The following is a 14,814-nucleotide window of genomic DNA, read 5'->3' as shown; positions in this document are numbered from 1 at the left end:
GCCACACCCGATTATAATTACTTATTTCTTAATCAGTCTGCCCCCCTTGTCTGGGAGCTCCTCAAGGCAGGAACACAGCCTGATTGATGTTTAGTCCCAGCTGTGGACACATCCTGAATGACTGGGTGGGTGGATGGCTGAACAGATGCACAGACCCGGCACCTGGGGACTCAGACTCTTCACCCTTCGTGCTGTGGGGGCCTTGAGTGATGGCTGAGTTGGAGAAGGACCCAGGAACATTGAACAGGCACCTAAGAGAGGTGCATCCCACTGATGCCCATGCAATGTCCGAGGCCCATGAACACCCTGGAAGCTGTCACCAGGGGTGGGACAAAGGGCAGCATAAACGTGGACCTCACATCCCCTCCATGTGACATCAAGAGGCATGGTCTGCTTCCCTGGAAGGCCAAGAAGTGGGAGAAAACGTTTGCCCTGCTCCAGGCCACCCAACAGCAAGGTCAGGTACTAACTATCCCAATGAGACTCCCTACCAGACAGTATTTCGCTTCCCGAAGCCCCTTCCCGCACCAGAGCTCATCTCTCCCTCTCCACGAGGGTAGGCAGGCGTTCTCACCACGACCCCATTCCACAGGTGGGGGTCTGGGGGACCAGAGAGGAGAGGCGTGCCCACGCTCACAGCCCGCAACAGGCGGGGCTGAGGACACCCCCCTGCCCTCCCAGAGGAGCCCGAATGCTGATGGCAGCAGGGCAAATTCATGGCGCAGCTCCACCAGCCCCGCTTTCCCACGGCCCACTGATGCCAGCACGCCTGCTCTCTCGGTGAGGCCCTGCTCCCTGGGCGGCCCCCGTAGGGGGAGCTGAGCCTTCCAGTAGAGTTCCAGTCTTAATTTTAGCTTGGAGGCCTGCCACAGAGGCTTTAGTAGAGGCAGGCTGAAGTGATGTGGGACAGCTGTCAGCTGGCATGCTGGGTGGGGCCTGTGGGGCCGGCGGGGGCTCAAGTCTGGGGACTCCGAACTGTGTCCCTGCCCCAAGTCTCTTCAGCCCCGCCGGTCACACGGCTCAGATCTCCTCCTGCGGCCCCCCGGCTCCGCGATCATGGCCGAGGACCACACGGATCTGGAGGCCCAGATTGTCAAGGACATCCACTGCAAGGAGATCGACCTGGTGAACCGGGACCCCAAGAACATTAATGAGGACATAGTGAAGGTAGGCTCCGCGGGCTGTGGGGGCGCCGAGGTCTGAAGAATGTCTGGATGCAGGCCGGTGGGCAGGGGCGGGGGGGTTCTCTGCTCTGGGCACAGTCGGCTTCCTGGACAAGAGGCCCTGTTTCTCTGTCTTCTCCAAACCCTCCCTCAAAAGCCAGCATGGACACCCCGCAAGGAACATTTAGCCTAAACAGGAGCAAGACCTCAGCAGCACAAACGTGACGCAGGTGTTGACCAGGGCGGGGAGGCAAGTGACAGAGGAGAGAGCCTCCCTACTCCTCTGAGGTTCTTCCTATTGGCTCCTGGCCCTGGTGCCAGGAGGAAGAGCAGCGGGTGGCTGATTTGGGCTCTTTCTCCAGCCAGGGGTCATGTCTGCGGTCTCCATGGTGGGCGTGGGGTTAATCCCCAAAAGGTGGTTGCCAGCCCTGCTCGCGGGGGCGCTCGACCCCCCAGAGCACTGCCCCATGTCCACGGCCGGCGGTGTGGGGGCCATGCCCAGCGCTCACACCAGGCCCTGCGGCCAGGCCAGGGCAGAGGCCTCTCAGAGGAACCCAGGCTCCTGAAAGGGAGCACTCAGAGGGCGGTTACCCGGCCTCTGGGGAGTCTCCGCAACAGCCATTGCCGGGGTCAGCCTCCTTCCTCACTGGATGCCGCCAGGCCCTCACCCTCACTCTAACCTCCACTCGGCAGCCCCGGGGATCTTTCTACAGCAGAATTCCTAGAAGCAGGGTGGCCAAGCACTAGCATGGGAGTCACTGGAAGGGCTTTTAAAAGGGCAGGTGCCTGGGGCCTCCCGGGTCTACTCAGTGCGTCAGAATCACAGAGCAGCCCTGTCCAATAGAAATATAATGCAGCCCATCATACAATCAACAGACGTCATTTTACATTTTCCTAGCAGCCGGGAATGTTTTCCAAAAATATTTTTTAACGTTTATTTATTTTGAGAGAGACAGACAGACAGAGGGCAAGCAGGGGAGGGGCAGAGAGAGAGGGAGACACAGAATCTGAAGCAGGCCCCAGGCTCTGAGCTGTCAGCACAGAGCCAGATGGGGCTCGAACCCACACACTGTGAGATCATGACCTGAGCCGAAGTCGGATGCTTAATTGACTGAGCCACCTAGGCGCCCCTAGCAGCCATGATTTTAAAGAGGCAAAAAAGCAGGTGAAATTAATTTTCATGATATTTTTAATTTAACCTAATATTTCCAGAATAGTATCATTTCAACATATAACTGATATAGAAGCAGTTATCATCTTCGAAATCCAACATGTATCCTACCCTTATGCTGCTTATCAGTTCAGATTCCAAATTAATCAGAAATCCTTACCCTGTATTTAGATCTCATAAACTGTGCTGTTGAAATCAATCCAACACACCCAAATTGTTTCAAACATTTAAAAAAGTCTTCCAATCTCAGAATTAAGTATCACTTCTTACATTTGAACTAAAATTAAAAAATGATTTAGAGTTCTTCTGTTGCCTTGGTCATAGGTCAACGGCTCAAAGCTTGTGACCACTGCATCAGACAGGGTTGCTCTGGGCTTGCTCTGAAACACAGCCTCTGCGCTGTCTTCCTTCGGTGGGATACCGCCCCCGCTGGAAAGTCTAACTTCTCCCCACGGCTTTCAGGCCCCAACTCAATCCGGCCGCAACCCTCTTCTTCCACCTTCCAGCCCTCACGCCAGCAACTGGCCACACCAGCCAGAACATACTCTTGTGTCTGTGCCAGGAGCACCCTCTCGCTCTCCTCCCTATGGGAAAGCCCTGCTCAGCTTTGAAGACTCAGCTCAAAGGTCACCTCCTCCAGGAAGACTTCCTCAGTTCCTCCAGGCAGTCAGTAGCTTCCTCCTCCACGCCTCCCCTTCCCTCAGGGCACTTTTCCTTAATAGCTCATCTTATGCTATTATTGTATTTTTCTACACCATTAGTGGCAGAAATAGGGTAATTATGCCTCAGTGAGAAAAGCTACAAGGGGGAAATTACTATACAAATGTAAAATAGTATTCATCACCGTTTGTGCAGTGCAGTCTGGAGGAACTGGTCCCAAAACTCTGATTTAACAGACCTGGATTCAAATTTACTCTCTTCTACCTCAAAGCAATGACCCCGGACACGTCATCTAGGTTTTCAGAACCTGAGTTTTCCTCTGCAAAATGAGTGAAATATCATTTACTCCATCAGGTAAAGGACTCTCAAAGCAGCACTGTGCAAGAAAAGTATAGTGTGAGGAGTAAAGAAAATAAAAGAATTGAAAGTGCCTAACACAGTAACGGTGTGACACGTGGGAGAGGAGCTGGAGCCCGGAAGAGCTTGCAAGACAGGACAATGAAGCCAGGGGCCCGCTCTTACAACCAGGTTTCCCGCCTGGCGGTCCCTAGCTGGCTGCTGGGGTAGAGGAGAGAATCCCAAGGGAAAATGTGGCTTCTGAAAGAGACCCACACCAGGTGACAGGCGTGGAGAGGCTCTCGGGCCCTACTGAGCCCAGAGTGAGCAGGCTCCAGGCTCCAGGCCCAGGTTAAATCCAAGGGAGCGATGGGGGCAGCCATACAGACGCAGCTGTTTACACAACCCTCCCCCGGGGCTGAGACCTGTCTCTCCCAAACCCCAGAAAACAGCCCTCAAATGGTAAGATTTCAAAAGGCCCTGCAAGTAATCTTGTCGAGAGGAGATTTTTATTCGGTATATTTATTGGACGTTCCTGGCTTGGGGAGTTATTTGACTTTCTTTCTTTTGTTTTTAATAACTGAGAAATGAAAAAGTTTTGAAATTCAGGATGAGGATCATAGAACGGAGTCGGATAAATAGCACCAACAGGTTGAAGTAGACTTCAGGTTTGTGTATGGTCTGCGAAAGAAGAAAGGAAAGGAAGAAGGGAGACAGGAGAGTTGGCTAGGAAGGGGGGGCCTGGGTGGTCCATCTGAACAAGAGCCTGGGGCACCTAAGCTTCTTTGATCAACTGGGGAAAAGACAAGATGGAGGGAGGAGGGAGAAAAAGAAAGTGAGATGAGAGAGACAGAGAGAAAGAGAAACAAGGCAGAGGCCGAGATGAAGGCTCGAGGGGCCTGTCAGGATGGTCACCAGGGCTAACCTCGTGGCCTAGGATGGGAGACAAGTAAGATCCTGAAATAAGACCGAGCTACCCAGGTTCTGGTCCCAGACTTGACATTTGCTCGCTGTGTGACTCTAGGGAAATCCCTTTCCTCTCTGTTCTGAATCTTGGCGTAGACAGACACTGGGTAGAGAAGAGGGAAACCCGTCCCCTCTGCAAACAGGTTCTGGGTTTCATACCTATGCGGAGCAGGAGAAAGACCCACGGTGATGTGGATTTGACCCCCAGCAGATGGGACGTGCTCTGTTTTGACTTTATCCAGAGTCAAAACTTCCCCAAACTTCCCCAAGTAAGGCCTGGTACTTCCCTCGAACCTGGGCTGGAAAATGAGTCCCAAATGCCGAGGGAGAGCCTTGTCCAGCCTAACAGACTTGAACTGTGGTTCCCAGGGTTTGGGGCTGGGTCTCGGGCACAGGGGAGGCTCATGGGGATTAGAGCTGAGGACCTGGGATGAGCACACCCCCAGTTCCCTCTGCACCCCCCACCCCAGAGTCACCTCCATTCACTGAATACTGCTTCCCGAGTCGTTACCGAGTGCATGCTGTGCACCAGGTGCTGTGCTCAGAGGAGACAGTAATGAGCCGGACAGACTCACAGCGCATAAGCCCCCCATGTCATGCCGTGGGGGGTGTGAACGTGTAGCAACAGTCCCCAGGGTTCTCCACCATTCCCTTCAGACCCACGTTGTAAACCTCCAGCCATCTTCCCGTGCATTCCTGCAGGGCCGCAGCCCCAGTGCAGAGGCCTCTGAGTTATTTCTGAGAGGGCTCAGGGCCGTCTCCCTAACTCGCACTGAGGCACCCAGACCCTGAGGCAGGGATGCTTGAGCCCAAAGTATCACACCACCTCTTCAGCCTCAGCCTTCAACCGCTCTCCCCTCAGCCACTCAAGGTCAAACAGGGGGACAGACATGACCCCAGCCCACCCCACCTCCAACCTACATCTGCTACTAAACACCCTCCTCCCTTGGAAAAACACAAAACCACACCCTGGGCCTATCAGCTCAGGTTAACAATCAGAAGACCCAGTGGCCACTAGCTCTGTGAACCCTGCTCCCAGTTTCGGCCCATCTGGACACACTGTTGCAGAAAGAGGAAACTGACCTGGTACTTCCTCTCAAGAAGAATCCAACCCAACAGAGAGGATGAGACTAAAATGATGAGAATATCTGGGAGAAGGTGCTACACACCATAACTTAGTGCCTGATGAAGTGTCACAGGGTTTAGGGAGAAAGATTTTACTCTCGTGTGGGAAAATCAGGAGCCACCTTCAGGGGGAGGTGGTAGCCCAGGTGCATATAAAAATGGGGAAAAAATGAAAATGTGAAAAGGGAAAATAAGGCTTTCGAAGAAGAGGGGACAAAATAAGTGAAAGTCACAACATCAGCAAGGATGTTGGGTGGAACTGGCAAACGTGAGAGATGAGAATAGCCATTCCGCCTACCTATGTCCATGGCAGACATTACTAATGGATCACAGCACTTTTGCAGGAAGCCATGGACCACTGGTGAGGCATTGTTGGCACACAGATGAAACCCCTTTGCTACTCTGCCTGCAGAAGAAAGACAAGGGTTGAGCACATGTGAAAAGGAATCTGGGAGAGAAAGCAGAAGGGGCAGGTTGAGACAGTTATAGGTCATCCATCCTGCCAGTCATTCTGCATTTGGCAATTTCTTCCTTTTGAAAATGTCTTACCCTCCGTCAAGTACCTCTAGGAAGGGATCTAGTGGACTAACTCACACTGAAGTGTTTACAATTTAGTGTTATGGGACTCCTTGGTATTAGCTAATCTGGTTTTTCAAAATATCATCCGTTTTCTTGGGGTGCGGGTTAAAATGCAGATTTCTGGGCTCTGCCACCCAGAAATTTTTATTCAGTGGGGCTGGTGAATGTTTTGCACTCTGATGTACAAACAGGTCTCCCTTGTCCCTGGAGAAAATAAACCTGGAATCCAGCTTTCCCTAAAGACACACTGTGTAAGTTATCTATCGCTGTGTAACAAATCATCTGAAATCTCAATGGTGTAAAGCCACAACCATGTGATGGCCTCCCACAGTCCTGTGGGTTGGCCAGACTCAACAGGGCAGGTCTGCTGCTCTCACTGGTGGCCTCTCACGTGGTGGCAGCCACCGAGGGCCCCTGCTGAGCTAGAACACCCAAGATGGCTCATTCCTATGCTCGGAGCCTTGGTGGGGATGGATGGAAAGCAGGGCTCAGCTGGGATGCTGAGATGGCTGGGTCTCTCCCTCATGTGGCATCTCCTCCAGATTCTAGGACAGGGTAAAGTAATGGACTTCTAACTCCACCAGTCTCTACATCAGGTCATAAAAGTGGACTTTTAATTTGGCGGCTCAGAGCTCCCCAAGGGAGAGACTTCCAGGCCTTTGTAAGGCTTAGTGCTCGACCTGGCCCATCGACCCTTCTACCGCATTCTGGTGATTAAAGCAAGTCACAGGGCAAGCCCAGACTCAGTGTAGGATGAGAAGAGACAAGGGCACAAACCCTCAGGATCATGACTAATTGGGGGCCATCTTTGGAGACTGGTTAACCACCCACCAAAGGTTGACAAAACACTAAACACAAGATACATGGCCAGAAACCAACACCAAGAGGGCCAAACTGTGGGCAATGACTTGGTTATCCCAGATTGTACACAATTCTACTATTGTTATCACCGCTTAGAACCCAAGAAGCAAAGCTCTGCCATTTCTCAGCTGTTTTATAAACAGCCATCACCTCCTTTTAGCTTCCTACTGTATACGCGGATGCTTCTCAAATTATCCGGGTGAGGGGCCACTTTTGTTATGACAATCTCAATCTGCTGCATACCGATACTTTTGTAAAATTCAACACAAATTAATGGCCAGGGAAGCGAAATGAAAAACGGGCATCTCCAGGGTAAGCCCCAATTTTTTATTCTTTTTAGACTTAACAGACCTAAAACTACTGGCTCACAGTTCTGTGACTGTTTTTAAATGCTTACTCTCAACTTCTGTACATACCTTGTCGGGAAGAAGGTCACTGGCCACGGACCGCCCTTTGAGCAACAAGGTAACGGGCAGGAAAAGGAAGACCCAGCAAAACTCAGCCTCCCCCGCCACCCCCCCGCCCCGGGGGTTCTGACTCCAAATCTAACTCTGAGTCACTAGGAATGATGGCCTAGTCCTCTTGGTGTGGAGTGTAAAACAAAACAAAACAAAACAAAACAAAAAGCTAAACACGGGAGGCCCAGAGAGGGAAAGTACCACGCCCAGAACCGTTTGATAACTCAGTGGTCAAGTGGAGACTGGAACCAGATGTCTGCGTCCCTGCCTAGAGCGATTCCCCCGCCACGGATACTCTATGTGAATTGTCCAGGGCCCCGGATGCCCAAGGACTGAGTCACACGGGAATCTGGGGAGGTATTTTTGACCGGGGGTGGCTGCTGGCCTTCCCCGAATCCTCAGGCAATGCCCAGACCTGCTGTCTTGCACCTTGCCTGCCCTCCTGGGAGACGGCGGGGGGCCCCGCTGGCGGGTTCCGATTAATCAGCTGGCTCTCTCGCTGTTCCAAAAATAAATATGTCAGAGAAGGGGACACCAACTGAATGAGCAGTCTCACTCGCCCTTCCCACCCCTTCCCTCCAACTGCACACCCAGCCCTGAGGCTCTTTTGAGGGGTCCAGCACCCCCGCCCAACCACCTTTCCAGCCATCTCCCCTCTGCTTTAGAAAGGAATTAAGAAATGAAGTCACTGTGTGCTTCTGATACACTGGCACAACTGCCGAGCCCTGCCTGAGCCGAGTCTTATAAATATCTCCCCAAGTAGGCACTGTGGACAAAGCCCTCCCAGTGCTCGATCTGAGTCAGGGAAACAGCTGGGCCTGACAGCACAAGCCCATCCCTCTGAGAGCACATTTTCCGATTCCCAGAAAATGGAGAAGCCACCCCATGCTCAATGCCCCAAGGCAATAATTCAAATGTCAGCGTCAATGTCTTCTGCAAAGTAATAATAATTAAAAGACACAACAGAGAGGTCCCTGGGAGTAAGACTATTACCGTAAACAGCAAATCCTTATCAGCGCAGGGGGAGGTGTGCACGCACGCGCGCGCACACACACACACACACATTCACATTTATGACTAGGTAGGTTGGAGACTTACTGTACTTAGGATCTAGGGTGTCAACAGATTTTCTGAGATATATTTGCATAGGAAGTTCAAAACAATTGAACAAATAATTACCTTCACTGAGCACCTACCATGTGCTAGGTATTGTGCTGAGTGTTGCCCAAGAGGTGCTGTGCCCAGCACAAAGTGGGGGCTGAACAAGGATGTGTTTGAATGGATGGGGGACATGCATGGATGTCTGTGGATGGATGGAGAGATCCACGGATCAATGGATGGGTGGGAGATGGGTAGGTGAATAGATGGTAGGGAGCAAATGGATGGAGAGACAATAAATTATTTCTATTCCTCATAACAAGGTTGTAAGAAACAGCAAATGCATTTTTGCACATGAGGGAGTGAAGCTCAAACAGTCAAGTCGTCTATCAAAGTCACTCATCAGAGCAGCACCCGCCCAGGGGTGCAGAGCCGCCTTCGAGCTTGAATATCCTCCTGAAGCAAGTGCTTTGTAACAACCGAGAACAACAGCTAACAGTCATTAACCAGGTATTCTGTGCCCGGCAGAGTTCTGAGTATTTAGATGTCTTAATTTATTTAATCCTCCAACAAACTTTATGAAGTGAATCCAGGAAACTGAGGCACAGAAAAGCTCAGTCACTTGCTGATAGTGACAGAGCCAGTAAGTAGCAGAGCCGGACTCAACAGTGTGACTTCAGACAGAGTTCTTTTCCACTCTGCCACGTCTTAGAGGCCAGACACCAGTAATCAAAGGTGTTGAAAGGCAGAAAACACTAGACTAGACCAACACGGCAGGCGGGGCTACAGAGGAGCAGGGTGGGTGGGTGGCTTTAAAGAAGGGGCTGGGAGGGGCGCCTGGGTGGCTTAGTCGGTTAAGCGTCCGACTTTCGCTTAGGTCATGATCTCGCGGTTCGTGGGTTCGAGCCCCGCGTCGGGCTCTGTGCTGACTGCCAGCTCAGAGCCTGGAGCCTGTTTCAGTCTGTGACTCCCTCTCTCTCTGACCCTCCCCTGCTCACGCTATCTCTCTCTCTCTCTCTCTCTCCTAGAAATAAATAAAAAACATTAAAAAAAATAAAGAAAGAAAGAAGGGGCTGGGAGCCCTGCCTTGGGGCAGGTGTCTCTGGCCAACAAGGACCAGACCTCAGATGCTGCATAGTAAGCATCCACCTCGGGGTCTGGCCCCGGCTGGGGCAGCGTGGAGAGATTAGATTAGAATCAGGATGCCTAGATTCAGTCTGGGCCCCGCTCCCACCTCTGGGCTGTGTGCCCTCCCGGGAGGCGAGGGGGTGGGGCTGGGGAATCTGTGAGTCAGAGAGGCACCATCCCAAGGACCAGCCACAAGAAGGGCAGGGGAGGCCACAGGGATGAGCGGGAGAGGGAAGGAAGGAGGAAGTGCCTGCTGGGACCAAGGCAGGGAGGCCCGTCTCGGCCGTAATGTCTCCTTTTGCTGGCTGAGGTCCTGGGGCTGCACCATGCTCCAGAAGCCAGACGAGTGCTAAGAGGCATCAGGCTGAGGCTTGGCCGTGATGGAGGAGGGGCAGGCAGCAGAGGTCAGAACTCCTCACTCCAGGATCCAGGCCCCAGGGATCCAACTGCCCCTCAGTAAGGGCTGGAATGATTCCCCCGACCTATCCTTCCCACCTTCTTAGATTTGAAAGCTCCCCCAAGAAACAGCAATTCTGAATTTTTGCCCCGTATAAGCCAGATGTAGAAGATGGCAGCCCCTTTCATCCACTGTCTAAAGCCACGAGACCTTCCCCAAACAACTTGGGCCTTCTTTTCCAAGTATCCAGCACACCGGTTTCCCATCTCTCCCTCCAAATCCCACAGTCCACCAAAGTCCCAGACAGCCACCACCTCCTGGAAGCCCTCCAGGAATAAGTGCGATCTTTCTGAGGAGATGAGGACCATGTTTGTGTTCTTCCTTTCAGCCCTGCCCTTTCAGCCGGGGGCCCATAACAGACCTCCGCTGAGCCCCCAGCACAGAAAGCTGGAGGCTGAGACTTACAGGAGTGGGGCCCAAAAGGCCTACTGACTCCCTGAGTCAGCGTTCCACATCACCTGTAGCCTGAAATGTTGGCGCATCCACTCTGTTCCCCATGAACACACCATCCCCTGGGTAGGGCCTCGTCCACCAATGTCTCCGGGGGGATCTGGGGATCTGAGGCACAGCACAGGAGCTCAGGATCTAGTCACGTGAGAATAACAGGACCCGCCACTGTACGTACACCACGGGTACGTCCACCTCCTCCCCCAAAAGTTACCTTGGAAAGGAAAGCACCACGGCAACGGCCCTGCTGGCACTAGAGAAATACAAGTTGGAGATGCTTTTGTTTCCTTTCTGCTCTTGCCTGAATTCCCTGCGATGCGGCTATGTAATTTTATGATGAAAAGTCATTTGACCCCCATGCCTAGATGAGAGGATCCCCTTGCCCCAGCAAAAGTGGGGAAGGGGCTGGCCCCGGAAGACTGATGTTTGCCCCCACAAGTGTCTCCTCCACCATTAGTCTGATCGGTTTGAGCATTCACTCAACCAACTTTTATTAAAATAGCCCAGGAACATGGAAGACGGCCATGCTCTCATTTTACAGACACGACAGCTAAGGCTTAGTGACGCTGAAGGACATCACATAGGAGAAAGCAGCTATGATGGTCTTCAATGTAAAACAGGGACGCAAGAAAGGTTAGTTAAGTGACTTGGCTGAAAGTACAACCTTCCCCCTCCCCCCAGGTTTACTGATGATTCTTTCCCACTTTCCAAATGGGGCCTCAGTCATCATCTCAGTGGAATGTATGAACTGGACTCTCAGAGCGCCCATGCTCCTCCCACAGCCAGGAGGGCTGGGTGGGCAGCAGGGGGAGGAGAGTCTGAGGCTGCCATAGGACTAGAGTGAGGGGGGAAATCCCTGTCTCCTGTCTCCTGCACAAGGTGCTTCAGGCCTGCTCGGCCACACCCGGGTTGCAGACACCTTTACGAGCCAGGAAGACACGCCCCTCACTTTGCTACATCCTAAAGTGACTCTCAGACCCGTGCGCCTCTCTCTAACCCCCCACCATCACCCCAAACGAGGCTATCATCAGGTCTCACCTGGAATATTGTGACCGCCCCTGCTGGACCCCACCTGCATCCTCTCTCCCAACCACCCCTGGCCCAAACAGCTGCTCAAAATTCAGATCAGAGAACGGACAACAGACTGGGGGCTGCCAGAGGTGGGGGGAGGGGGCAGGCGCAGGGGGTCCGGAGGAACAAGCCTCCACTTATGAAATAAACAAGTCACGGATGCATGGTGACTATACCCAACAATACCGTATTGCATATACGAAAGGTGCTAACAGTAGATCTTAAAAGCTCTCGTCACACACACAAATTTGTACCCGTGTGTGGTGATGGATGTTAACTACACTTAATGTGGTGATCGTCTCCCGATAGATACAAATACTGAATCATTATGTTGAAACTAATATAAAATTATGTATCAATTATACCTCAATTAAAAAAAAATCAACTCAGATCTGCCCACGCCAGTCCCAAACGCTCATCACAGAGTGACTGTCCCTCCAGGCCTCTCCGGCCTCACTCTGGGCACTCTGGCCTTGGCCCCCCGCCTTCCCGGAGTACCTGCCTCGCCCTGAGGCACACACTGTCCATCCCGTTAGGTCCCAGCAGCACCCAATATGCTGTTCCAGCCCAGGCGCCTGCCTCCACCTGGCTGCCTTCAGGTATCAGCCTGGCTGGATGTGTCCTCCGTAGCCCCAGGATGCCTGGGACTGTCTGACTCTCTAGGATCAGAAAATAACAGATTTGAGGACCACACCTCTAGGTCTGTGTCTACCTTACCGTTGGCTTTAAGCAAGTCACTCAACTCCGCAGGGCCTGTGTACCCACCTACGAGACGAGGGGCTGGACCAGCCCCCGTCTCACTGCTCTGGGGAAGCAGCAGCAGCACACGTGGAGAGCTTGCTAGAAATGCAGTCTCAGGCCCCGCATGCGCCATGCTGGGTCTGAGCCCCTGGCGGCGGGGCCCAGCCGTCAGGTGTAACAAGCCCTCCAGAGGGTCCTGACACTGGCACACCAAAGCTCGAGGAGTGGGTGGACGCCATGACCTGAGGATTGCCCCCTCCCGCCCTGCAGGTAGATTTTGAAGACGTGATTGCGGAGCCCGTGGGCACCTACAGCTTCGACGGCGTGTGGAAGGTGAGCTACACCACCTTCACCGTCTCCAAGTACTGGTGCTACCGCCTGCTGTCCACGCTGCTGGGGGTCCCGCTGGCCCTGCTCTGGGGCTTCCTGTTCGCCTGCATCTCCTTCTGCCACATCTGGGCGGTGGTGCCGTGCATCAAGAGCTACCTGATCGAGATCCAGTGCATCAGCCACATCTACTCCCTCTGCATCCGTACCTTCTGCAACCCGCTCTTTGCTGCCCTGGGCCAGATCTGCAGCAACATCAAGGTGGTGCTGCGGAAGGAAGTGTAAAGCCAGGTGGGGCGGCCGGGGCGGTCGGGCAGGGGGGAGTCAGGGGAGGCTGGCCCCACCATACGGCTCCAGGGGCCTGCCGGCCAGCTGCTAGTCCCTGCCCCCTCCCACCCTACGATGGGAGCACACGGTTTAGGGAAGCCAGAAAGAAAAGACAGTCCTGCCAGAGAAGCCCAGTGGCCCTTCACTCTGCCCCCCACCCCCGCCCCACCTCGCTGCCCCTGTGACCGGGCACGAGGAAAGATAATTTGCTAAGAGGCAGCTACTGCAAGTCTTTGCATTCACTTGTACTGTAACAGCATAAACCTGCACTCCGTTCCCACCCGGAGTCAACCTGTTGATGCACGCCGCCCGGGGAAGCTACCGGTGACTCCTCGCATTAGGAGGGTGGCTCCAATAAAGGGTTTCGGCTGCATCTTGGGAACGCTGTGTTTTTGTGTGTCCGTAAGGTAGGTGCGTGGCCTGATGAGCTCCAAAAATACAGTGTTGCTGCCCTGAGGAAGCGGGGCAAGTCGGCTGGCCCTTCTCTCTGCTAAACTGAAGAGCCAGAACAGAATTTGGTTTCTCTTGGGCTTCTTCTTGTTGGCTGGGCATCTGCTCCCCCGTGTTCCTTGAGAGACTGTATTCCCATGGAGACCCTGCGCCAGCCAGCAGTCACCGACAGAAGAAAACGACCTTTGGGCTGGAAGGGGCAGGAGACCCTCCCTGGGCACCACTGAGGGCAGGGCTTGGGTTCAGAACTCTCTGGGCCTCCCCTTTGGCTCACCAAACACCGAGCCCCTTGGGGGGAAGAAAAGAGCAATCTCACGTTCTTTAGAGATGCCTTTCCCAACAGTGTTATCCAGATCTTAGTCCTCAAAAAAAAAAAAAAAAAAAAAAGGTGGGTATGGCTTTTTTTTTTTTTTAATTTGCCTGGAAAATGCTATATATTTCTCTCAGAGATTTTCAACAGACTTTAGTACATTAAAGGCTCTGGCAAGTCCTGCAGTAAAGAAACTTGTTTACGCCAGTGTGTCCCAATCCCACTTTTTTTTTTTTTTTTTTTTTTCATACAACACCCATTTAAGTCTCATAAAATTGCGGTTCCACAGCAGGGTTTCAGAGGTATCATCTCACTGGTGCCTGGCCACGAGCCCAAGCAGTGTGGAAGAGTGGAATGAAAGGGGACAGGCAGCCTCAGGTCCAGTCTTGTCTCTCCTCTTAGTTGCCTTTTCTGGCCTCTATTTTATCATCCATAAAATGATCTCTAATGTCCATCTCAGCCCTAAAATTTTGCCTGTTTTTGTTTTTTCTAGTATCTATCTTATCATGACACTTTCAAGCACAGAGGAAAGTTGAAAGGGTTTGCTGTGAACACCTATCTGCACACCGTCCGGGCTCAGCAATGAACGTTTTACTGCTGCTGCTTTGTCGAGCTCTAACATCCACCAACCTCAGGTTTATTTACGCATTTTTATATTTTTTAAAATTTTTATTTATTTGAGAGAGATGGAGAGAGCAAGCACGCACAAGTGGGGAAGGGGCAGAAAGAGGAAGAGAGAGAGAATCCCAAGCAGGCTCTGAGCTGTCAGTGCAGAGCCCGACATGGGGCTCTCACTCACAAACCAAACTGTGAAATCATGACCCGAGCTGACACTAAGATTTAGACACTTAACCAACTGAGCCATCCAGGTGTCCCTCTTTATGCATTTTTAAATAAGCTGCAGATATCAGTATTTTTACTTCTAAACACTTTAGTAGCCATCTCTTGGTTGTTTCCAGGTGGGGAAGTTAGAGCCCAGAGAAGTCAGCAGACTTGCCAGAAGTTTAGACAAGCATCTGAGCACACCAGCTCCAGGCCATCGCTCTTGGCTGTATCCTGGGCCTCTTCCCATTCCCAGGTGGACTCAACCAGCCCAGGCTCCTCCTGCTGAAAAGGTTTACAGTCAGTATTACTTACAT

General features: G+C 52.5%; 1 protein-coding gene across 1 annotated transcript; it reads left to right on the top strand.

Annotated features, from left to right (window-relative positions):
* The first annotated feature begins 1,054 nt into the window (after positions 1–1,054).
* Positions 1,055–12,881, top strand: CAV3 (caveolin 3). Its single transcript, XM_039231420.1, has 2 exons — positions 1,055–1,167; positions 12,532–12,881. The coding sequence occupies exons 1-2, from the start codon at positions 1,057–1,059 to the stop codon at positions 12,871–12,873; spliced, it is 453 nt and encodes a 150-aa protein (XP_039087351.1). The 5' UTR covers positions 1,055–1,056; the 3' UTR covers positions 12,874–12,881.
* Positions 12,882–14,814: the final 1,933 nt, after the last annotated feature.

Source organism: Hyaena hyaena, unplaced genomic scaffold (assembly GCF_003009895.1).
Source record: "Hyaena hyaena isolate Hyena2069 unplaced genomic scaffold, ASM300989v1 scaffold_56, whole genome shotgun sequence".
NCBI classification, from domain to species: domain Eukaryota; kingdom Metazoa; phylum Chordata; class Mammalia; order Carnivora; family Hyaenidae; genus Hyaena; species Hyaena hyaena.
This window is presented reverse-complemented; position numbering and strand designations above follow the sequence as displayed.

Excerpts from the sequence above, each read along its gene's own strand:
- CAV3 (XM_039231420.1), top strand. The coding sequence starts at position 1,057 with ATGGCCGAGGACCACACGGATCTGGAGGCCCAGATTGTCAAGGACATC. Across the intron at positions 1,168-12,531 it reads TTAATGAGGACATAGTGAAG|GTAGATTTTGAAGACGTGAT; the intron begins GTAGGCTCCGCG and ends CCCGCCCTGCAG.